The sequence below is a fragment of the Egretta garzetta genome, unplaced genomic scaffold, assembly GCF_000687185.1.
Source record: "Egretta garzetta isolate BGI_Z169 unplaced genomic scaffold, ASM68718v1 scaffold148, whole genome shotgun sequence".
In the NCBI taxonomy this organism is placed as follows: domain Eukaryota; kingdom Metazoa; phylum Chordata; class Aves; order Pelecaniformes; family Ardeidae; genus Egretta; species Egretta garzetta.
This window is the reverse complement of record NW_009260669.1, coordinates 4298380-4324060: the sequence shown is the minus strand read 5'-3', so window position 1 is coordinate 4324060 and position 25681 is coordinate 4298380. Positions and strand designations below refer to the sequence as shown.

Genomic DNA, 25681 nt, shown 5'->3' with positions numbered 1-25681 from the left:
CGAGGATAAATCAGTACATGATTTTCATGTAAATGTATATGTAATGTCCCTCTTGTTGGGGAGAATTATTGCCATACGAAGTGACATTCTGCTTTTTTTTGAAGAGCTACTGTTGCACTTAATGAACATCGCGGTTGTACTGATGTTTCAGAATGGCACAAGCTTTTTCATTTTGGAAAAAACTGCGTTTTTTATTACTGTACAAATAAACTGCAGCATTGCAAGGATCTGTAGCAGTATAAATAAATGGCATCTTACAGTTACGTAAGACAAATACTCTTTATTTCGTTTAAACTGAATATACAATTATTTCTGTTCCCTAGGCAACCATTTGAAACTACAACTTGTTTTTCACATTAACAAAACCACAGACTGAAAAAGACCAACTCTTGATTATGAAGAACTAATTACAGAAATAAATAAAATAATTTATACATGAGTCTTTAGTTTCTATAGCTTTTTCTCTCGATCCCTAGCTAACAGGCTGCTGCTCAGCCTAGTGTCTGTTTCAAACCCTTGAAAGTAGGAATTAATTGGCTTCCTTTGCCTCGGGGCCTTATGCCCAAATTTTCACAGAGCTATTTCTCCAAGACTTTGCCACCTCCGCACCACCCCCCATCTACTAACGTGCTGCATAAATCACCTCTGGAGAGGTGGCTGGTAGTGTCATGTAAACAGCGAGAGAGAAAAATGTTCCAGCCTACTCACAGCAACTTTCAAAGAAGTTACAAGCTTGTGGAGGGAGGCTGGTGGGTCCCAGTAGCTTCCCTTTCTCATAGCCCTTCCCTTGTTATTCAGCTTGCTGTAGTGATGCAGGAAAAAGAGGGGGGAAAAAAAAATATTTTCCACAAGTGATCTTTCTGAGCTCTGTCCGTTGCCAGCAACGGACTCCTCGGGAACAAGCAGACCAGGCAAGTCCCACACACGTCTGCGTCTTCTTCCTATGCCGTAGACGTACTAACAAGCCAGATGAGATGGGAATACAGACCATTTCTTCATGATGCTGCCCATGCTCCCTGCAGTCTTTGATGGAATACATTTCTTCCTGAAATGTAACAGTCTCTTACTCCATGTATTACAAGAGTCAGTAAGTGCAGAAATCCTCACCCATTCTTCATGAAACATGTGCAAACTAATTCTTGCTGCGGCACTAAGAGGCTACAGTCCACAATCCTTGACTTCTGTCCAGTTTTCCAGACGTGCAGTTCAGCACACCAGGAACAAGTCAGATCAGAACTGACCACGTGGATCCTCGCAGTGAGCACTGCAACAGAGGTTCTTTAAAACACTGAAACACCTCAGCAGAGATGAAGTACATCAGGCTTCGGCTGGCTGCTCTGTAACCCTTTACAAATGAGGTAAATAGCCCGAGCAGAGAAAGTGCACTGTAGTCATTTCAAACTGGAAGTTTCTGTTTAAAGACACGGACTGACTGCTTTCTTTGGAAATGTGGCACAGGGTTGTAACTAATTTCACAATGCAAACATGGTCAATAGAAAACGGACACGAGTACTGCTTCTCAGTGACAGCTCACTAAATCTTCAACATCCTTTGAGTCTTCTGAGTCAGGACTGCCCAAGGACGAGCCAATAATGTGTGACCCATCTCCGTGATGCTGTAGGATAGGATCTGTCAAAAGACATAGTATGTTAGAACTATTTACTGTGCCATTGTAAAATACACACTTAGGAGACAGAAAATGCAGTCTGGATTTTTAACCAATTTTAAGCAATGTTGCTCAAACTAGGCGGTTCTCCATTTCTAGTGTCAAGGTAAGCTGTGACTAACATGGATTCAACCGGTGTGACTCACATTTGGATTCATCGTGTATTACTGTATCAGGCCTAGTGCTGACCCTCTGATGGCTCTGCAAGGAGATCCCTCCTCTGGAAAGGAGTATTTGTTAGGTGCAGCAGTGGGAGAACGTACCTGTGCTGCTTCCAAGTCTGAGGTGACTCTTGGCATTGGGAAGCGCGGCACAAGCTAGCAAGCCTTTCCAGGTGAGTGCTGTGCAAACACACCCCGAAACAGCCCAGCCCCTCACCATGAGAGGCATCAAGTGCATTTCTAATGCCTCTGGTCTTCTCTCAAATAAGAAACAAATTTCATTCAAGCACCAGGCATGAAGAAATGCACGCTAAAGAAAGAGTTCGTTATTAGCCTATGTGTACTAATTCAAGGCTCAAGGGTGAGGGGAAACGGCTCAGCAAGTAATGAAGCAGCTGCTGTTCTAGTGCTTTTCCCACAAGGTTAAGTGGGACTTTCTTCCACTTCTACTGGTACCAGTTGGGTAACCAATTTGCTTAAAGTTTCAGAGTAATAACATGGAAATTTATTTAAGAGAAAGCAAGATTGTATAAAGCGTTGTTTACGGGAACTCGAAAGTGCCATACTGCTTTAAAGAATCCTAGCTCCAGCATCTGCCATATGAAGGGACTTGTTGTACCTGTTAGAGTTGTCAGGGGCAAGACTGATTCGCTGTCTATATCATCTGTTGTCTGGATAAAACCATGGGAAGAAGGAACAATAAGCACAGTCTCATCATCTATTGTAGGCTGATCAACTTGTTCTTCTATCGTTGGAGAACCCAGGTCCTGCACAACACAGAAAAACAGGACATGAGAGCGTACTCCTGGTAGCATAAATGGAAAAACCTCCTTCGATAAGCCATACTCCATAGTAAGCAATAGACTCCCTGGAAGAATTTTATCTCATTAAATCGAAATGTCAGCATCTGAGCTAGTTTACTTCAGCATTTATAGGGCATGTTTCATCCTAGTGCAGGCATCTGAAAACAAGGTGGGAAGAATTCTACCCTGTGAGCAGGATGAGGGCGGGGGAGAAGAAAGGAGAGACTGCAAGGTGGTGACAAAATGTTCTCTCAGTCAAATGTTTTGTCTATTAACAGGAATAATCAGGCTTTTCCACTACTTGCCATGTAGATGTTCTGAGATACTGAAGCAATACCTTTGTAGTACTTATCATCTCCACAAATGCAATACCTTTACCTGAACTGTAATGCATAGTTTCACAACTTCTACTCCTGCGTCAAGTTTTAACTACTGAACACAGAGCTCAAAAGACCCATTTTAATTGCTGTGCCTTGCTTGCCCTGTCACTCGCTGACTGTAGGTTGGCTCCAGACTTTTTTATCTGAACCTCTATATATGAAAAAATTGGCAACACACTGATTCCTTCCAGGTACAAATTGTCAATACCCTTCTCTCTTCCAGTCCTGAAACAGCTGCTGCTGCTGCCTCTTCCCTGGCTCGTGCAGTACTGCAATGGCAGTGATTCATCTGGCTTACTCAGTGTCACAGCACACTCCGGCGGACTCCTGGTTCTGCAAACGCAGTGAAAAGACATCCTAGATAGCACTGCCAGAATAAGCAGTGAGATTTGGATTCCAGTTTTTGTGTGTAACGTGCGTGAGGTTTGCTCATGCTTCAGGAATCACTGATGCAGAATGCTAGCAAATGTTGCTGGCAGAATGGAAGGTACCTGGATTTATCGCTGTTTTCAAAGGGAGCAGGAAATGTTTCGGAGAGGTTACAGCCCTCTCTGTTCAAGAAAATCCTGAAGTTCCTCCACCTAGTTATAGCAAAACTTATTTTCCTACATAGTTTCACACTGTTTTTGCAAAGGCGACTGCCTGAAAACCCCTTCCTTGGCGCTGCTGAAGAGGAGCTGACTATCTGTGCTGCAGCTCAGTGAATGAGACCTGGTCCAAACGTGTATGCCTGACCTGCAACAGCAGCTTTCCGCCGAGAGCACAGCTGAACCTGCCCACAACAAGCAGTATGTCACAAGGCTTGAAACTGGGAAAAGGAGGCGTGAAAAACTAAAGAAGCCATTGTGGCAAATGGGCACCTTTCCCAGCCAGAAATAATAAAACCCTGCAGCATGACTGCCTGCTTCCCACTACCCACACCCACAGTGACAATACAATACTGGCAAAAGCATAAAAATAACACTGACTTAGAGAAAGCAAAATTTAGGCGTGTCTTTCTAGAATAACTTTTCACTTAGAATCACTCACAGATAGTTCACTACTTCCTAGAATTTGAATACACTTCAAACTTGAATCTGACTAGAAGTGCAAGGCAAATTAGAGTTACAAACTCGGTTTGTTTTTCTGTATAGGAAAAAAAGTTTAGTGCCTTTATAACCTGCTAGCCATAAGCAATTTCTACAAAGTTAATCGGGAACTAGGTTTCATAACAGAAGATTACTAATTCTACCTTGAGAAGCTGAAATTTTAAACTGAGAGTAGAAAGCTGATGGGCTGCCTCAACTGTTGAGAATCTTATCACAACTATGTCAACCATGCGACAAGGAAAGAAGAAAAAGGAAGAATAATCCCCAGCTTCGGATGTATTCAGGATTCAAATGCTTCTGTAGTAGCAGACTGTCGAGATGTGCAAAGATCCTCCTCTTGGCAAGAGCACAATGGATATGCAGTGTCCATTATGAACATTTTCAAAGACAAAGCCTAACAAAGTCAAAGCATATCAACAATGGATTTTCAAAACTGATAAAGCAGAATTACAGCAACTGCAGAGCACAGTGTTTTAGAGAAGAGGATGGGGTATTTGAATCTAACTCATCTCTTTCCACAGTCTAACCTAATCAAGCTTCTAAGGAAGGAGGTATTTTCTACCCACAGAAGACAGTTACCTTCTTTTTAGCGTTTCTATTTTCCTTGACTTACTCATTACTGTAGTTCCAGCAACTGAAAGATGGAGGAATTTAGTATAAACAATCCAAATGCCTGAAATAATGTGGATAAACTCATTTCTGCATCTCAGGTACTATACATGAATAAAACTGAGGCCAGAGACAGAAATAGCTTAAATGCTTCAAATTCCAGTTTAACAGATACTTTACTGGTGTAGTATTTTTAATAGTAGAAGTCCTCAAAATGGGACCTGTGCTACACCTCAGAATATGTTATTAGATTCATAAGGCAAAAACTAAATATTCTACCTCCCCTCCCTTGCTCCACAGTCTATCTACCTGTAGATTATGTGTGTTGGACAATTAGCAGCCTAGTTTAACGCAACAGCATCGAACAGTAATCATATGAAGGCAACTGTTCAGTGCCACTAATATTCCTGCTTTCCACACTCATCATGTGAAAGCACCCTGAGTAGTGAAGCAACTCCACAGCTAGTGAGGTATTCAATGCTCCAGACGAAGTCAAATATAAGCCTTAGTACCAAATTAAATGCTATCACTTTCACACCTATAACATATTAATGGGGCTCAAGGAGAGAGGATCCGAACAAAATACTTGTAGAAGTGATACACATGAAATCACTGCCATATTTCATGCCAATAGCTTAACATAAAAGTCAAAGATGCAATAAAATCATTCTCCATGCAGAAATGGGGAAAATATCAAGTGTCATGCACACTCTTACCTCAGTAACGTAAGTGCTGGGTAAATCAGAGTGAGAATCCTCTTCCTGTTTCAGGCTGGCATCTGAAATCTCCTCCTCGGTTCTTACCATAACTCCATCCATCATTCTGAATTTGGAGTCATCATCTTCACTGTAGGCTGACTGTTCTTCATCACTCAGCTTGGACTGATGGATATCATCTGGGAAAGTATTTGTTCCTAGGGTATCGGGAGGATCTGTCAGGTCAGCCGACTGAATATCTGAATCGACAGCAAGTTCTGCCTGGGTGACAGAGGAGGAGATATCTTCGGCAGCAACGGTGCGGATTATGACACTTGGCGTGTGGCACTGCACTGTGACATTGTCACTTGTATTTAACAAATGCTCTGGCTGTAAGCAGTATTTGAAAAAAGAGACACAAACAAAACCCAAACAATGTCAGAGCCTTTCCTCCAAGTATCTTCAAATCTTTCAGCAAATAAAAGCAAAAGGATTCAAAGAACTCACTGCTAAGCGTAATTTGGAGTTTTACATATATGGTGTGTCAGCCCAGATCATCTGTTGACCTTTCCTGGCCTTAAACGATGAATCTGTAGACTGAATTTGGTGTCATCTGTTCTTTAAGTCACAAATAAAGTAAATAGGTAATATGAGAGAGGCAACTGTTCAGGTGAGGATCACTGTAGATTCAAAGGATCGGTTGCAGGACAACCAAGGGATCGGGCCCAGCCAGCATGGATTCATGAAAGGCAGGTCCTGCCTGACCAACCTGATTTCCCTCTATAACCAGGTGACCTGCCTAGTGGATGAGGGAAAGGCTGTGGATGTTGTCTACTTGGACTTCAGCAAGACCTCTGACACTGTCTCCCACAGCATTCTCCTAGAGAAGCTGGCGGCTCATGTCTTAAGGCAGGTGTACTCTTCGCTGGGTAAAAATCTGGCTGGATGGCTGAGCCCAGAGAGTTGTGGTGAATGGAGTTAAATCCAGTTGGCGGCCGGTCACAAATGGTGTTCCCTAGGGCTCGGTTCTGTTTAATATCTTTATCAACGACCTGGACAAGGGGATTGAGTTGCACCCTCAGTAAGTTTGCAGATGACACCAAATTGGGTGCGAGTGTCGATCTGCTCGAGGGTAGGGAGGCTCTGCAGAGCTATCTGGACAGGCTGGATCGATGGGCCAAGGCCAATTGTATGAGGTTTAACAAGGCCAAGTGCCAGGTCCTGCACTTGGGTCACAACAACCCCATGCAGCGCTACAGGCTCAGGGAAGAGTGGCTGGAAAGCTGCTTGGCAGAGAGGGACCTGGGGGTACTGGTCAACAGCCGGCTGAATATGAGCCAGCGGTGTGCCCAGGTGGCCAAGAAGGCCAATGGCATCCTGGCTTGTATCAGGAATAGTGTGGCCAGCAGAACCAAGGAAGTGATCGTGCCCCTGTACTCCACACTGGTGAGGCTGCACCTCGAATGCTGTGTTCAGTTTCGGGCCCCTCACTCCAAGGACATTGAGGTGCTGCAGTGTGTCCAGAGGAGGGCAACAAAGCTGGTGAGGGGTCTGGAGCACAAGGCTGATGGGGAGCGGCTGAGGGAACTGGGGGTGTTTGGTCTGGAGAAAAGGAGGCTGAGGGGAGACCTTATCACTCTCTACAACTGCCTGACAGGAGGGGGTAGTGAGGTGGGTGTCAGTCTCTTCTCCGAGGTAACGGGTGATAGGACGAGGGGAAATGGCCTCAAGTTGCATCAGGGGAGGTTTAGATTGGACATTAGGAAAGAATTCTTTACTGAAAGAGTGGTCAAGCATTGGAACAGGCTGTCCAGAGACGTGGTAGAGTCACCATCCCCGGAGATGTTCAAAAAACGTGTAGATGTGTCACTTCAGGATATGGTTTAGTAGGCATGGTAGTGCTGGGCTGACAGTTGGACTTGACGATCTTAGAGGTGTTTTCCAACCTTAATGATTCTATGAGGTTCTTTTCCCTGAATTTTACGTAACTTTTGTTATTCAATCTCCAGTTTGCTTCCCCTTTGCTCTCTCTAATAAAAAATATACAAGGTTTGTGAATATAAATACTCATTTGTAAGAGTCACTAGAAGCATCAGGAAAATCACAGTATTTTATTTTGCCAGGGGGCAAGCCACTAGATGGAGACATCACGTTCAGCCACAGTAAGAACTAAGTTGCTTACCAAGCTAGGTTTTGAAGCAACTTGAAGTTGCTTTTTAAAATCAATTAAAAAAAAATAAATTCTCACTCTTCACTATTTTAAGTGAAGTAACACCGTTATGACTTAAGAACTGCTTTTCAAATTTAACATGCACATACAGGGGCCTGCATGATTATGTTCGCCTCCCCCCACTGCCCAAACTCCAGTCTTTTCACCGCTCGAAATACATACCGATAAGGCATGAACTATGATCTGTTCTGGGGAGGCTGGAGCAGCAGCAGCAGCTGTTAGGGTCATGGTGGGACTAGTCGTCAGTGTTAAAGGAAGGCCCTGGCTTGAGCTTGTCTGTAGTAAGTATGTACCTGGTGTTCCAGTCGGCTGGAGATGGAAAGACTACGAAAGACAACACAAGTTTAATACCCAAACACCCTGCCTTCCTGGGCCACACCGAGCACTCAGAGCATGCTTACTTATGTGAACTAGCCTAACTGTAAATTCCCTGGAAAACAGACAAATCCAATCCCTACTGCACTGACTGCTGTACTGCACTCAAGAAGCAGAAAGAAACCCATCTATGGCCTTAGGCTACCAAGACAAGTATTAAGGCTACGAGTCAAGCAGGACTGTATATGCTGTACACAGCATGTAAGAAAGGAACAAATACAACTTACACAGCATGTAAGAAAGGAACAAATACAACTTACTCTTAACATTGAGATGAAAGAGAAACTGTGCTATGAATTACAGTACAATGGAACTCGGTGAATCTTTACTTGCTGGGAGCTGCTTCTAGCTGCGTTATGGCAGATTTCAACAAAAAAAAACCCAAGCACAATGGAAAATTTCATAGCACTAAGGCGTTAAGACAGATTTAACTGTAATTCACATTTTACTCCCAAGCACAATGGAAAATTTCATAGCACTAAGGCATTAAGACAGATTTAAGACATATAACTGTAATTCACATTTTACTGCAAAGCCCTAAAGAATTACACTTTCAGAAATACATTTTGCTTTGAACTTTTAAGTTTTAGATCTCTCAACTTCCTCTTTCCATTTGAGAACCATTTTTTTGAGGAAACACACAGTTCCATAGTCTAAGAAGTAGCTGTGCTTGAAAGAAAAAACACAGTAACAAATACCAGTTCTCTGTTACTTACTGGAAGAATCTCAAAGGTCTGTAGTGTTCCACTGTTTAGTGTTATTGTCTCAGAGTCAACAGTAGCAGCAGGGGAATCAGTTGAGGCTGCAAAAGGAAGAAAAAAAAGAAGTATGTAAACCAAAATGTTTCAGTCCTGCACAGAGCATAACATACTATAATTACTACATAGCAGGGTACTGTTAATTCCAGTAATAAGAAAAGAAAACTGGCTGCAATCCTAATGACAAGGTTCTCTAATTGGTACCCAAGATACAATACTATTTAAAGAGGGCATTCTACAATCCAAAAAAGTGAAAGAAAGAAGTATGGATTTAGTGCACAGGGATAAAGGCAGTCAAAGTTATCTGACATGATCTAATTACTTTCTGTAACGAGATCTGTAAGAGGTTCTGGTGTAATAATATCCTTTGGATCATGTATTACTTGTTTTAAACTGGTGTCAGGTTTAATATTGCTATGTTTCCCACGGACCCTCCACAGTGTATCCACCGCTGATGAAACATCACATGCTCCCCAAGATATTTGCCTACCCTGTGTGTTATGATTGCAATGGATAAAAGCTGTAAGTATTCTTACTGCAAGTGTGCAATTATTTATGCAATTATTATTAATTCTAAAAGTAATCAAGAGAAGCACTGAAGACAGTTTACGTATCAGACATTTCAAGATCACCAGGTCCAAACAGCTCTTATCCAACGCTTTATAAGATATCAAAAAACCTATTTAGAACAATAATTACAATTTTTACTTATTTTTAAAAAGCTCACAAGTTCCAGGAAGCTGGAGGCAAATTAATACTTTGCCTAGGATTATCCAGTAATTCCATTAGGGCAAAAGACCTACATGACAACAGCAGTGCTCCAAGCGCTGGAAACTTGTCCATCTCAGACTCACTGGCTGCAAAGTAGACTGATTCTGGTCTCTTAATAAGATACAGGCTCTGATTTTGAAGCCTTTATTATTGTAGTGACATGCTCAAGGTTTCCTGCTGCAGATTTCCTGGCACCTAGTAGCAGACAGGTGTAAAGTGTGGCCTGTCTGTTACCTAGCCAGGTATGTTCATAAAGCTTATAGGAATTACCCTGTTGAAACACTGAGCCTTCATCAAAGGCAGCTGAAGCAGCTAACAGATTCAGCTCTCATGAGACTGGGAAACCGACAGAAAAGACACTATACAAAATTCACTTGGATTACACAAACAGAAATTCTTCAGGAAAGCAGACTAAAATGGGGAAAAAGGCTTGTCAGGCAGACAGGGCAGGTCACATCACAAAATAACCATTAGAGGATTCAGTTCAGAAAGGACTAAAGATTAGAGAGTAAGAGCACTTCTTCCCTGCTCATCAAAGCCCAACGGCTTTGACCAAGCTCAGTTGAAAGTATGAGAACACTGATGTATTAATACACATAAAAAACTCTTGGCTTGGTGTTGCGTGACGTTTTAAGAAATAAACCAGGTAAAATGAAGATGGCACTTAGGTAGATTAAGACAGGCTAGTATAATGAAATTATAAACAAAAAACTGTCTATCAAACACCTATCTAGTCATCATCTGAATAAGCAGTTCTTAGCCCAATTAACTAATTTTGTAATCAGCAAGACTGAAGCACTGAATTTTCCAAATAAAACTCACAAATGACAAACAGTGCAAAATAGTAGACAATGGAGATGACAGGCTGCATATGGGTAGTGAAACACTGGAAGGGGTTGCCCAGAGAGGTAGTAGAGGCCCCATCCCTGGAAACATTCCAGGCCAGGTTGGATGGGGCTCTGGTTAAAGGTGTCCCTGCTCCCTGCAGGGGGGTTGGACTAGATGACCTCTAGGGGTCCCTTCCAACCCAAAACATTCTATGATTCTATGATATGGGGTGCCTGGATTGGAGTGACTGGAGTTACTTAATAAGATTAGTTACAAAACCAAACAGTAAGCACTACAAATAAAGCAGACCTGGTAACAAACATTTGATAATGAGTGAACTTCATCCTTAAGTGGATGGGAAGCACCAACTTGAAAAAAAAAACAACAACTGTTAGAGCAGGTCATCAGCTGAACATCAGTGTGACTCGGCAGGTAACACCTTCTGGAGTGTTTGTGCCTAGAAATAACTGCATAGTACAGAGCAGGACTAGAAAAAACATGATATACCTTCCCTTCAGTGTCCTTCACCAGAACTTAGGGACAGCAGTGTATGTATTTTACAAAAGGAGATCTTGTACGTGATATTCATTGTTCTGGACAAGAGATACTGGAATAAACTTAAGGAATAAACATATACACTGCATCTTCATTAAGAGGCTCATGTACTGAAGCCTTTTCAAGGAACATGTTACACGGCAAGCTCTTGTGTGGGTGCACACCAACAGACATCTAGAATCCCTATGTCCAGGCACTCCAGTTGCAGCTTCTTGGTATTACCAATAATATCTACCTTTGCCTAACAAAGTTAGAAACAGGCAAATGGAATCCAGAAACCCTTAATCTGAAGTTATGGCAAGACCAAAGCAGAATTAATGGAATTCTTCAAGACATGCCTACTCCTCCATCACTATCTTAACATAAGAAAGCTTTAGGTTTCATTAGAAGACAGCAAGTCGTTTGTTTCAGCTACTTACAGACATGTGTAATCTGGACTGGAATCTGCAAAGCTGCCATAGGGCTTGGTGCGTTGCCTGCGTTCTCCTCTAAGCGAGCCACTCGAATCTGCACGTGCTGAACCCCCGAACTCGAATTAGCGTTTGGTAATCCACTTCCAGATTTGTTTTCCGAAAGCTGATGCCCTGGATTGTTTTTTTGGTTCTCATGGAGTTGTTTAAGACCCTTTATCAGCACTGAGAGAAAGAATACTCATGCTAAAGCACACTGAAGAAGCACATTTGAAATGTTGCATGTGAGATTTATCCAAGATGAAAAAAGTAACCAAAATCCTTCTGAATTTGGAACCTAAACAACTTACAGAGATGTATCAACTAGAAATTTAGCACATATATAAAACATGTTTATAGTCAACTACTGGAGCAAACTTGAGTTTCTCAAAGAACCTCGACGTTTAGGATGCTTGGGAAAAAAAAAGAAAAGCTTATAAAATTTTGGACCTCTCTAAAAACACGTATGGTATATCCCCAAGTTACAATCAAGTGCTGGTATCTCTAGTTGTGCAATGCTGCTATCAGAAATAAACCCTCCAATTCTACAAAAGATGAATGTGGATTTGTTCAAGAGGTTGACAGAAACATCACTGGAAATAGGGAGCAAGAGACAGAATTAATCACTCACTGCCCACACAATTCTTCGTCCGTGCATCAAGTGGCCCACTGCTCCAATAAAACCAACTACTTTTCTTCCTTATGATCACTCTGGTCCCACTGAGGGAGCAGTTGACATATATGAGGTTACAAAAGCTGAGGCCTCTGTTTTCTACCGCTCAATACAGGGAACTGCTAAACATCTCCCACTCTTGACAGCATGACATTTTGTCTGAGGAAAGAGAGTGGATCGTGTTGATGCGGTGGTGTATTTAAACTATCCACCTTTTTAATAATGTCTACTAACATACCGTTTATTCCATATTAAGCATTACAGGGCCACCCTCTCAACTGCAGCCTTTGGGCATGACTAATATATGACTACACTGATGACCACGGCAAAAGTGTCCATTAAACTACACCTTTCATTATGACCTGACTAATCTCTATGGTTTTTTTTCCTCTCCCCAAGACAGAGAAAATGAGGACTGAAGGTGATGGAGACTGAAATACCCTTTGTCTCAGGTGCTAGTTTCTCTGACCGAGAATAAGAACTAGGAGAGATGTATTTGGGGAGCTTTATACTCCCGATTCCTCCCCTCCTCCTCACTGTGCAGCTAGCTGTAGATATGTGTCCTGTCTACAGCTAAGGTTCAGCACCTCACACACATTACATTTTAGCATTTTAAAGGTAACAGATCTAACCTGAGGTGATACTGCTAGGCTGCAGATACATATCCTCTTCCACCTGAAGAGGTCACTGCCCTCCATACCAAAGATCATCATCATCCAAGATCTGCCAGCTGAGCTGCTTATATACATGCTCCCACTTTAGTGAGGGGAGTTGGCAAAATCTACTGTTTAGATGTATACATCAGCCTGGCTTGTTTCAACTGAAACACTTAAGGATTGCTTGTAGGAGCAATTCAGCCAGCAGATCCGAGGGGCCAGTAACTTCCAGCAAAGAGGCACTGTGCTCTTTGGCCAGCAATGCTGTAAGTAGACAACAAAATGCAGCCTTATTCCTTTGACATTTGTGAAAGGAACTTTCAGAAGAGAAGTGTGCAAGCAGTACATTACCAGGGAATGAAACATCTTTGTGGTTTGCAATCTGTCTTTTAATGGTCCACCATTTACTCCGAAGCCACTGTGGTGAGCGGACACTACTCCATCCTTCAGCTAGTAAATCCCAATTGATGTCATTTTCATCAGAAACTTCAAGTTCCGCTATCCTGGCAGGACACAGAAAATATTTACCTGTTAGAAACTACTCTCCAGACTGGAAGAGGTGTTGCGCATCTCCGGTCTTGTCACACATAACAGCGGCAAAATGGCATGCTAGTGAATAGTCCACCAGAGCTCATGAATCAACACAGGCTTCCAAGGCTCCACGCTGCCAGAGGTCAAGCAGAATCATAAACAACAGAAGATGGACTAGACCTGTTAGATGATCCAGTGCATCTCCTTGCCATGCAGGATTATTCTCCTTATTTACATAGACATTAGGACTTTGATCAGATTATAGTGAAGCATTCCAAATGATGGTACTTGCATCTTTTCTCTTTGGAAAACCATTCCCCAAACACATCTCCAAGGTAGGGAATACTTCCTGAGATTCACTATGAACTTTCACTTAATTAATTTCATGTTATGATATTTACTTCTGTTTTCTCCTAAATAACACTCATCCGTCCTTAACAAAGATTTTTGCCTCCTCAGATGCTTCTTAGCCAAAGCAGATGAAGTTAGCTACAGTATTAAACAGTTCCTCATAAATCAATCCCATTAGGCTCTCCAGGTAAGGGACAGTCTTCACATAATTTTGGCAGATGTTCTGCACATACTGGATTCTACCAGAATCTGTTTGAATACTGTAAGTATCTCTGAATTGCCTCCAGCTCATCTGTACCTGGAGCATATGAAAGAGAGGTGGACAGTAAGAGGGAAAAGATTTTTGTGAACGTTAAGAAAAGTTCTCTTCACAAAGCAAGAAATAGCACTGAATACGCTTGCTAGCTAAAAAAAACCCACCCTCCCCGCCCTCCTCCCCCCCAAAGAAAACAAAACAGGAAAAAATAAAAAAGCTACCCAAAACAACCCCGTAGGATGAGTAAAGGATATCTGGACAGACCAAAACAGATACCAGCACATTCAGAAATGTGAAATCAGGCTCCTGATTTTGAGTTCAAGTCGAACAGTCTCAGTAAATTAGTAAATATTGCTCCGTAAGTAATGTTTAGATTCCCTGTATGTCTTGGCTTTTTATTCCCACCCAAAACTATCAACCCATAAAAATCCACTGGCTAAAAAGCCTGAGTTAAAGGCATTCAAAATGGGAGGAGGACTGGAGAGAGCAAAAGATTTCCAAAGTTACTACCAGGTTGCCAGTTGAAATGTGGACAAAGATGATGATATCCAATCAGTTTTTGGTGGCCTACATGAAATTAATTTGCAGTCTCGGTTTAGTTTTTCGTAGACAAGATGTCCACATCACAGAAACCACCACCACACTTGACCCTTGTTGGTCATCTCAGCAGAGAGGCCAAGGACTGAATGGGCAGGGAGACTGAACTACCCTCCAGTTAAGGGTTAAAGCGCATTGGTGGGGCAACGTGTGGGAAGCTTGCACGGTTGCTGCCTGTGCTGTACCTTTTCTGTGGAATAAAGAAGACTTCAGTCTCCCGGGTTTTCAATATGACACCTTTCACGAACACTAACATTCACTAAAAAAACAAAAACAAAAAATATGTTCAATAATAAATCTCTGGGAACTGTAAACACAGAAGTGATTCTTGGAGGGTTCTAGATTTTTTTAGTGTCTAAGAAACCAGCAAAAGGGACCCCAATGGAATCCTGCTAGAGTCGTGTATTATGAACCTTTAAAAGTAACTAAAATAACAAACCTCAAGATCAGATTTATTTCATCTTCCTTGGTCCACTCAGTGCCCCCACTTTGTTTCCAGTTGAGATAGTTGAGCCATTTAGAGCGGCATTGCTTTTCAGAGCGCGTCCCGACCCGTTCTGCTACAGCAGCCCACGATACACCTTGCGTGACAATGTCACCTGGTTCTGTGCTAGTTAGCTCATGCACTACTTCTGCTAGTCTTTTTTCTTCTTTCTCTGTCCACTTTCCTGAAAGAGAGAAAACCCCTCCAACTTAACTAACAGCAGATGCCCTCTGTTCTGATCCGTAACACGTCAACAGACATTTATCTTCAGTGCCTAACACCTTATTCCAGATGCAAACAATGACTTGCGAAGAAAATGTAACTGTTCTTACTAACAATTTATATTGTATCTGTTCTTGATTAACAAATGCATGATTACATTGTCTTGCTGCCAAGCTTCTTTCTCTTCTCTTCCTCTCGCAGATGAAGCCATACAGAACTTACCAAAATACGGACCAAACCACACTGGTCCAAGCTACCTGAACTGTGTCAGCTGCAGTAAATTAACCATTTAGTATGCAGTGAGGTCTGACTGAGTATACATGAGGTCTGACTAAATTTTCCTTCCATTTGAATATCCACACTACAAAATAAACAATACTTTATTCCTAAAGTGCACCTGTCTCTTAACTGACACCAAATATACAGTGTGTGTTTATGAACATTAAATACAAGGGAAAGTACTTTTTAATCCACCTCAATAAAATATGCTCCAGTGGCATAAATGTATGATGGATAATGGACTGCAAAAATGAACTGAATGTTCTGATCTTTAAGAAGTGAAACTGGAGAAACCTATTCCAAATACATTCTAAAAATGTACCCATTTTTCACATTTTAAGTTCCTCATTGTAACTTCAGAGTTACACGTCTCTGAAAACACCACTGACAAAGGCAAAGGTGACAGAGTTTTAACTAGAATATCCATTACTGACACCAGCATTTACCTCACCTGTGTTGCAGGTATCTTTCATCAATCTACATCGATCTTTTACAGATGAAGCACTTCTCCCCAGTGCAGCTCCTATTGTGGCCCAATCGTTACCGTGCTTTATTCTCAGCCTAAATAGAAACATGCTCATTAGCACTATATTCAGTTGAGAAATTACCAAAATATCAAACATGTTCTAATAAAAACAGGATAAACGTGTGCTTTACAGGCTTAAAGATAAAATGGGGAATCACTTTGATACTATAGTATTAACGTATTTTATATCATCACTGCTAATTTTTCTATGTGTTTCTAGAAGCATTTTGGGCCAGCTAAGCCACAGGATACTCACTTATAAAATGTTTACTATCTAACTGTCTTGTAGGAATGCTGTGAGGTCTAATTACTGTGTTAAATACAATATGAATGTTTAGATAAACAGCCAACATCCATTCTACACAAGTTCCTCAACGATTTTCAGGTGGTATAGAGATCATTGAGAAACCTAAATAATGCCCGATGAAAACCCAGGCATCTTACAATTTAAATGAGGCCAAACGCTGCATAATCATGTTCATAATTTTAACTATTATTTTCCTTCCACACATGACAACAGGTTGCTTAACATGTTGAGCCATGACTACTTTTGACACACCTGGAACCACAAGCACCTTGTAAATGACACAAACCAGCTAAATTGATCCAAACATATCCATCAATACAATGAAATATACTCCCTTCCTTCAGTCCAACACAGTTTCTTCGAACTGCTCACCCCTGGAAAGCTGCAAGAGGAGATGAAAGTCTGCAGCCCCTCCTCCTTGATCTATGAGGTTCACAGCCGAAATCAAAGAGCCTTACTGATGATTTATGGATCTCTCTAATACTTCGTAGGGGAGATCCTACCCTCGACCTGCCACTTTCTTTAGCAATAACCTTTGCCCAGGTTTCCTAAAGAAAGGGAATTTCTGTTTTTCAGAACCAACCACAAATGTTGACTGTGCTTGTAAAAAACTGAAACATTACTAGTTTCACCAGGCGGCTTGCTTTAGAACTTTGTTGTGTATCACTTACGTCCTAAATACATGTTAGAAAATATAAAAAAAAAAAATCCAAATGTAGTTTCATTTCTCTTCAGATTAATTTAATGACCACTATTTTCTAATAAGAGTCAGAGCAGTCAAATTTGCTTTTAACTTTTCAGTGATTTCATATAACAAAACCTGTAAAACCTAATGAAGCTACTACATATAAACAAGGTAGTGTGACCTTATTAATAAAAATACTTACTCTTTAAGCTTTTCAATTTCCTCAGGAGTATACCTAAGCAACAGGTAAATAAAAAAAAAAACACAAAACCATACGGCATAAATATTTTTGCTTTACTAACCACACAGTACACATTTAGTTACAAGAGATTAAGGAATTTCAGCTATATGAAACAATCTGACTGAAAGCTTTGAAAGAACGTGAAGAACAAATGCCATTTTCCACATTAGTGTATTTCTAAGCTTATCTGGTCTAACATTCCTCTCATTTGCCAGCAAATTTCCTTATTCTTGGTGATCTTACTACCAAGATCAGAATTAGAATTTTGTGTATTCGTCTCTCAGAGAAATAGCTATTTTTGCCTTCCTGAATCAGCTCACAATCACTGTAAGGCTGACTTTCCATTAAAAAAAAAATCAGCACTGAGATGAAATTTTTAATTCTCAACTACCTTTAAAAACTAAAATCTAACATCCTTTTCAGCACTTCTGGATGGTGCCATAGCCACTGCTTTACAGACGGGCAAGCTAAGGCCACAGGGGTGAAGATCAATCAGCTCAAGGTCACAGTTACAGAAAGAAACTACATCTCAGCAGATCTGTGCTTGTGTCAGTCTTCTAATCATATCAGAATCCTCTCTGCACCTTTGTTTTTTGGTTTTTTTTTTTGTTTAAAGTTGTGGATACCATCAATTTAACACAACTTTTGTCAAGGTTGATCTGCCAGAATTCAGGAGAGATGATTCAGATGATTAGGAAGAGCTAGGCCTGTTTGGCTAGAGTCTTGCACGTCACATATAACATGTCAAACATTAAATACATGACCCTACTCATACCAATAAAACCATGCAGCATTAGAGGTTTTCATACTTTCCGACATGGTTTCTGTCATCATACATGCGAAGAACTCTTCTATAGACAGCAAAGAGAGGCCGATTCAGACCCCAAGCTATTGTCCTGTAGAAATCTTTTCTTTCATCTTTTGACATTTCAAATATAATTTCAGTGGCATCTTTTATTCCACGGGCCTAGAAGAAAGCGTTTAAAAAAAAAAAAAAAAGCCACAAACACAACACCTTAGATAAAGTCTCCTAGAAATCAAGAAGTAGAACACCTAAGAACTGAAGCCTAGCACACTGTTATGCAACTTTCTATGTATCTCAAATACTACAGTCCACAAGTTAAACTGAGTATTTGTGAATTAGCTACCCCAAATACAAACCCTTGAACACTAGGTTTTTTACACTGGAGTCCAGGTAGACATGGAAGCTTTAACTTTCTTCTACATTTAAAAAAATCTGTCCAATGTGTATTTCAAGATCAAAAATTGAAACGTCATTTAGAACATCATGGAAAATATACTCTGGTGCAATTGTCCTGGGGTTATACAGTGGAAGGTTGTCGAACAGTGCTATATCAATTTATTACATAATTTTAGATATTCTTTATCTGAAAGCCATTGTTTCAAATTTAACTACTCTTCTTTTTCTGATGGAAATTAAAAGCAAATTTGATAAAAAAACACTGGACTGAAGTATAAAAGGAAAGCTTTATTTTAATGTTAGCTTAAACTAAAAATCACTGTATTTCAATTATTCAAAGCAGTACAAGAAAGCAGATAAATGGGAAAATAATGAATCAAATTAATTATCAGTAACTCAAAATGTTTTTTTAGCTAGCTCAAAAAAAAGAGTTTCTAGATTTAAAAAATCGTATTACCTATGAATGATTTTGTGGCAGAAATTCAAATACACGCGTGGGCAGGCACACTTTCTACAACTTAACACTGAAGATTTTTATATCAATGAAGACTAAATTCAGGGCTTTTTTTGATTCACAAACGAAGGATGGTGAATATCCAGGCTATGTATTCTCAGTTGGAAGCGCTCAGCTCAAATATTCTCAGCTGTAAGCTTACCACCAATATGACTTATGGGCAATTATCACTGTCAGTGTGTTAACTGCATGCCTATTTTTAATACGTTGTTGTCAGAGTTCAGTGTAAGGGGAAGAAAGCCAATACAGGCTTTGTGTAGTAATCAAATACAGATATCACATCAAAGAATTCCAGAAGTGTATTCAACGCTTTGTAAGGAAAATTAACTCTATTCCCAGTGCAATTTTTTTCCTCTGTCTTCACCAAAGATTGCATGAGTGATGTATATTCAGAGAAAGAGATGACATCACTTGAGCACCCCGACATGAAATTTTGAAATGGGTTATATTCAGTACACAAATTCGAAGCAATGTTACATTCAGTAGTCTTAAATCTTGTGTATGAATACAATTATCTTATGTATTTTCAGTGAGTAATGACCATTTCTACTACGAACCAATCAGAGTCACTTATTGCACATTCTGGGAAGTACTAAAGAAAGCAGGTTTCCAGCAGGGGCTGCATCACCATGCCAACTAGCAGACAACATACTCTAACACATACCTTTAAATAACGCTCAATGTTACTCATCAAAATGTCAATTTCTTCCTTCGACCACATCCCTTGCTTCCACTTATGGCCTGAAAATAGAAATGACAAACTAATTACTGAAGTAAAAGCCAGCAAAACAACAATGACGAAAGTATCAGAAAAACATGACCCTCATTGTTGAAATTAACAGAGAAAAGAGAGTAGTAATTTTAGCTACTTAAACTAACTAGAATTATTTTTAAACAGATGTTACTTCCGAACTGACAAACAAACCTTAGTAACTGTCAACTAATGTTTAATGTAAGCCCATAAACCACCCATTTTTTAAAAACAGAACATGGATTCCTTTATGTGCTGCCAAGTCACGTTTTCAGGCTTTCTCTTCAGCCACAACTAGAAAATTGCTGTCTTTAAACTGACAGCTGAAATTTCCATGCACTCAAATGATTCCAGAAGCTGGGACTTAAAACGTGACTCAAATTATTACTTGAGGTACTAGCAACAGCGTGGGGTTCTCTTATATGCCTTACATTTCCCAACATGCGAGCATTACTACCTACTGAGTGCTTTTCATAAAGGCACTACCTAGTCTATTTTGACAAGCTGGTCCCTCTCTCTCTTTTTTTTTGCATTGGCAATAATGCCCAGTGGTCACAGTCAAGATAAAGGCTCATGGCAAGTGTTTTATTTCCCAAATAAAAGTGGTAAACCAAGAGAAACAAACACTATGTTCTGTCTCTGTCTATGCCCTTAGTAACTACAATGCCAGCTAAGCTTTAAAAGCAAACCCATCAATTTTATTCAGATAGAAAATGTCAAACCTGAGGTGTGTCAATAAAACATTAAAACATTCCTACCCTGAATTTATACATAGATTCCTTTTTTCCCCCCTTATGCTCACACCATACTTAATATTAACGGTCACTTATAGTTAAGATTATGCTGGTGACCCAGTTTACATACTGGTGTGCGCTGGCTACCTGCCCATCTCTGCTCAGAAAAATGAGGGTACTTCCTTCTCAGCCTGCTAATTACCAGAGCTGAGAGGCAGAACACACCAAAGAGACTGTTTACTCAAATCCAATTATAATGAAAAGTACAGGCATTATTACTAATTCGGTTGGAACTGATGAGAGAAAACTCTTCCGTTATGCCTGATGGCTTCAACCTCTTCTTCCAAAGCTAGAGACAGAACAGTAATTTACTACTGTACCTGTGATTCACAACTCTATGCAAGCATCTGAACTGCCTTAAAGGGTCACTGCTACTCTTTACATGGAATAACCTTTAATACCCGACTATTTTAGGAAAGGAAGTACATTTTGCACTTTCCATGTCTGCATATTCAGTGCCACGATTACTATAACCTACCCGTGGGTCTTCAAAGAAAGCATTATCAGTTCAAGACTGCTATAAAATGATGAGCTCAGGCAACACACATCAAACTCTTAGCTACTGTAAAAGGGCACACATACTGGGATTCCTTCACAGCTGATCTGTGTGACAAAACACGGAGACCCCAAGGAAAGTTCGGCTAGTATGGATTCTCAAATATTTTTCTCAGGATATTTTATTGGAAATGTCTTCCTCAGATTACCAATCTCTTAGTTAGAACCACCAGATTTAGTGCCCTCGTTCATTCAAAACTGTAAATGCCACTTGTGATATATGGTCATGATACACCTGTGAGACAGCTACAAATGCAGTAAATTTCTAATATAGTTAAGACACATCAAATTTGAAGCTACCAAGTCACATGAAAACAGTCAGTTCTCTGCCAAACCACTAGTACGTACTCCTCCAGTCACAGCTGACAACGTGCTGCTCCCAGCCAAAGTCCTTTACCCCTGGCTACTGACAAGATCATAGTCTCTGTGCTGCTTCTCACTGTAGCAACATGATTTCTCACTGCCTCAGTGCTGTGATGGAAAGGGTTCTCTTTGCTATCCCATCTCTGCCTCAGTCCTTGGACTGAACACTGAGTATCTTTGAAGCCATATAAATCAAATAAATAAGGACAGAGAAAACAGGCAAAAATTATTTATTGGCTGTTACAAGCAACTGTTAGTGCACACCTGGGATCAATGAGTGAAATGGTCACTGACAGAGTTGCTCAGCTCCCTTCCTCCGAGGTATCCATATCCAACACCCAGGTTCTGCATGCCTCACCCACATTTTTTCACTGACTAAGCAGTACACTCAGCTCTCTGGAGTAGAACTCACTGGGTAAGAGATCATTTGCTTCTGGGAGAGAAAACATTACTTTTTCCCCTGAAGTTTTCTAATAAAAAAGGGGGTCGCTTTGGACTGACTGAAAGAGATTTTATTTTTTTTTCCCTCCAAAGAGGTAAGGTCAAAATAAGAAAAATAGCGGAGAAACTGAGGAAACTGGAGAGACAACATGTCTTCGTTTCACACTAAGTTATTTCTCTAGATTTAGAAAGACGCTTCCCCTGAAAATAAAAGCAAAAAAAAAACCCCTTTAAAGTTCAGCAACCACCACACGATTGTGCAGGCACATTTTGAAAGGAAGGAATGCCAGTCGAGTGGCAGTTTTAGGAGCAGAGGTGGGTATTTCAGTAGATCCTTCTCTACATAATCCCCATTCTTCCTGAAGCAACTCCATTCCAGAAAGTGTTTAATATGAACCACAACACAGTAGCCAGACTATTAAGCCCTACTCAGAGGAAGATGTTATTAGCCTGAGCACAGACTCATTTTTTCCTGGTGTACCCACCTCTGACTGTAGCTTTCCATCTCCTAACCATGTAGAAGTGCAAATGCAACTGTCTGCCCCATCGGTGCTGACACACGTGATCTACAGCAGTCCTCTACCATGGCCACTAGAATCACTGTCACCACTGCAAACACGGCCCCTTTTCCTCTCCAACTGTATCTGGAGTTCCAACTTTCTTCTTGCATACAAAGTGTAAGAGGGATGGTAAAGACTTAACGTATAAGATCTCAGCGTTTTGAGAATCAGTCTTCTCAAATATTTTCACTAAAAAAGCCAGACCAGAGATTACTTTATGGAACCTGCAAAATTACCTGAGACATTCGGAATAGCTTATCTTTTTACAGCATGGGAGAACTGCATTTGAAATATCCTACCTTTATTTGTTAGAGAATCCTTATCCTCTTTGGTTGTGAACCAGGCTTGACTAACCGCCGACACTTCTTCATTGCCCATTGGGGAGATTTCATCCAGCTGTTCATTCTGAAGAATCTTGAAAAGACCAATAGGAAATCATCCAGTAAGATCTTCAGTTCTTTCTATCACCTTGCATTTAACGTGGAGGCGTAAATTGAAAGAAAATGAAACCAGCACCCCTAGTTAACTTGCTGACTGCTCAGAAAGTGCCACTTTATGGCATTGTAAGTACATTCACCTTTCTTAAAACACCTGACTAAAACTTAGCACCTTAACATACAGATGTTGTAAGAATTAATTAGATAACATTCTTCATCTTGTTTAGCGTACATTGAATAGGAAAGAGTCTCACTGGCTTTGGTGGAAAGAGGACTATGTCCAGCACCTCCAACCTACAACTTTTAAACATGGTACACCCACAAGAAGAACTGTATGTAACTGTTAGGGCTGGTGACAAGACAAAGCATAGTTAGGCCTGTTATAAAGCTTAATTTATAATCAAAGAATGACAGAAATAATAGATAAACTTGTCTTCTATGCAGATCACCACAGAGCAAGTAATTATCAGTGGAGGGTTACATCTGTTACTGTTTACTGTAGTGTTCTTTGGGCAGGAAGTTACACTACAAATAACCTCTCTCATATAGAAAATTATTTAATTGCGCTTTTATAGAATGACATTTTACAAACAAGATCCATGCTCAAATACATTACTTTCACACTAAAAATAATCTTACTCATTTAATAAGCCCCTTCTGCTATTTGTTTCTCTTTTCATTTTAGTTTAAATAAAAATGTACATCAAATAGGCCAATACTGAAGTTTTACCGTACCTGAATCTGAGTCACAGTTCCTTCATTAATCTCATCTTCAGCTACCTCAGTGGTAGCAGTCATGGTCACCTCGAAGCTCTGATCATTTTCTGAAACTTTAGAATGGATAAGTTAGTTGCATACCTTACTCCTGTAACATTTTTTATGCATGCTGCAGGTTTTATAAATTGCTACCTTTGCACTGAAAATTTTAAAGAGGCCTTATTCAGTATTATTTGTTGACACAGTAAAATAATTAAGATGATTATCAACTGTTCCTCTTCATAAAATTTAAATATGAGTTTTGAAACCTTCAGTTTTACATAACTGAGACCTAAACTGAAACACATAAATAGAAGTTCTTTGATTTGGTGCAAACATTTGGTACTGTATTAAATGTTTCCTTTCCAGCCCTATCTTCAGTATTTTCCAATTACTAAAGGACAATGTTCCAATCTTTCATCTGCATTCTTTTTCTCCAGTGTTCCTTCAAGTTCAACATGATAATGCCTTTACTTCTAAGGAGTTTCTATTAAGTTCCACCAAAGAAACAGCCACTCTAGGTATTGTAAATTGGTATTTTAACTTGCTAGATATGGTTTTGCCTCCCTTTGGGAGATTATATTGAACTATCTAATATGCAGTCAACTTCCTTAAGACTAATTCAGGACTCAGCCTACCTTTTGTACAACAATCTGTACCTTAAAAAGACCATACATCTCAATATTACAAAACACGGAAATACTAACTGTACTATTTGATCATTAAAAAAAACCTAACTGCTCTTTGCAAGAGGAGAGCATCTAATTTCTTGTTCATTCACTTATTTCTTCAACTTTTTCAGTGCACCTGTGCCTGCAGTCCTCTGTCTGTAAGGCAGGTTTATTTTGACAGTACTGTATAGATAACAACTGCTGCAAAACCATCCAAGGCTCTGAGAAGTAAAAATCATACCTAAGTATTTTAATGAAATTTGAAAATAAAACACGCAAAATATTTTGATGTGATCCAGAGAGTCCGCTTTTAACCTTTACCAACAGAAACATTTGCTAGAAGAGTACATAAACTTAAAACAACTTACTTGGAACTGCAACAACAGAAATGCAGGGAGTGGAATCATCAAGGCTTTGATCATCCTCTGATAAGCAAAGCCTCTTGTGTGGAGGTTCAGTGCTGTCTTCAGAGTCTACTTCATCAGTTTCTAACAACAGAAACATACACAGGTTACCATCTGGTTAACAAAGTGGAGGGTTGGACCAAGTTCCATTAAAAAAGCAGACCAAAACAAAAGGTAGAAGCAAATGTGATAGGTTCGTTCAGCGCTTTATTACTGCCCAGAAACTTGGTATAGTTTATAGGCAACAACAGTTCATGTGCTTTCTTCAAAAAACATTTTCTGTGAGATTGTCTTCGTAAATTCTTACCCACAGTCCACTACACACAAACCAACCCCTTAAGTATATGGAAATTTGGGTATGTGCTTGGTTCTAAGAACCCATTTTCACGGAAATAAATCAGAACAGCTATATCCTTGTTGGGCACATATGATTTTGTGATTTACACCTAATTTGACACTTTATCTTTCTTTAAACCAAAACAGAACAAACTGCAGCATGGTAAGCTGAATCCAAGTAGCTCACAGAATTCGGGGACGGGGAAGTATGACAGTTGGATCGAATGAAAAAAGAAGAAAAAATACTATGCAATACAGTTCTATACCGTTTTGAGGGCAATGAAGTATAAGGTTCCCTTCAGTGTCCTGAGTCAAAGTCACAGAGTTCACCGTTTCTACTGTCACTGTGTCAGACTCTTCTTCAACTGTGCTCATACTCAAACCTGAAAGAGCAACACACAGATTACTTTCCTTCAGTCAGACTGCCACTTTGACCATGAGGCTGCTTTCTGTATCTTAACAACCAGCACAAAGTCTTGCAGAGAATGACACGTCTGTCCTTTCACATGAACATTTCTACGGTTTAAGACATGATTTTACTTTTCCTGCATACTTACACATCGCACAGGGTAACATCAGATAGCTTCAAAGCTGCTTTTCCAGTTAAAAATAGTACCTAAACTCCTAAATCAGGAGCATTTGCAATCTACCACTATTTTTTTTTTAAACACAAACCCAGGCTATTACTTTCTCACATCTGATTTTTTTTTGTCTCACTAATA

General features: G+C 40.1%; 1 protein-coding gene across 2 annotated transcripts; it reads right to left on the bottom strand.

The window, feature by feature from the left end:
• Nucleotides 1-441: 441 nt before the first annotated feature.
• DMTF1 (cyclin D binding myb like transcription factor 1) lies at nucleotides 442-25358 on the bottom strand. 2 transcript variants are annotated; one of them, XM_035901084.1, is made up of 16 exons: nucleotides 25226-25358; nucleotides 24588-24707; nucleotides 23528-23622; nucleotides 22655-22769; nucleotides 19556-19632; nucleotides 17986-18143; nucleotides 17138-17170; nucleotides 15869-15978; nucleotides 14872-15100; nucleotides 13049-13200; nucleotides 11339-11554; nucleotides 8724-8809; nucleotides 7795-7956; nucleotides 5424-5792; nucleotides 2447-2594; nucleotides 443-1629 (listed from the first exon to the last, which is right to left on the bottom strand). In XM_035901084.1, exons 1-16 carry the CDS (start codon nucleotides 25332-25334, stop codon nucleotides 1520-1522), a joined length of 2289 nt encoding a protein of 762 aa, XP_035756977.1. In that variant the 5' UTR covers nucleotides 25335-25358; the 3' UTR covers nucleotides 443-1519. The 2 variants fall into 2 exon arrangements, with proteins under 2 accessions (XP_035756978.1, XP_035756977.1); XM_035901085.1 differs by lacking the exon at nucleotides 11339-11554 and having other exon boundaries at nucleotides 442-1629.
• Between the last annotated feature and the right edge of the window lie 323 nt (nucleotides 25359-25681).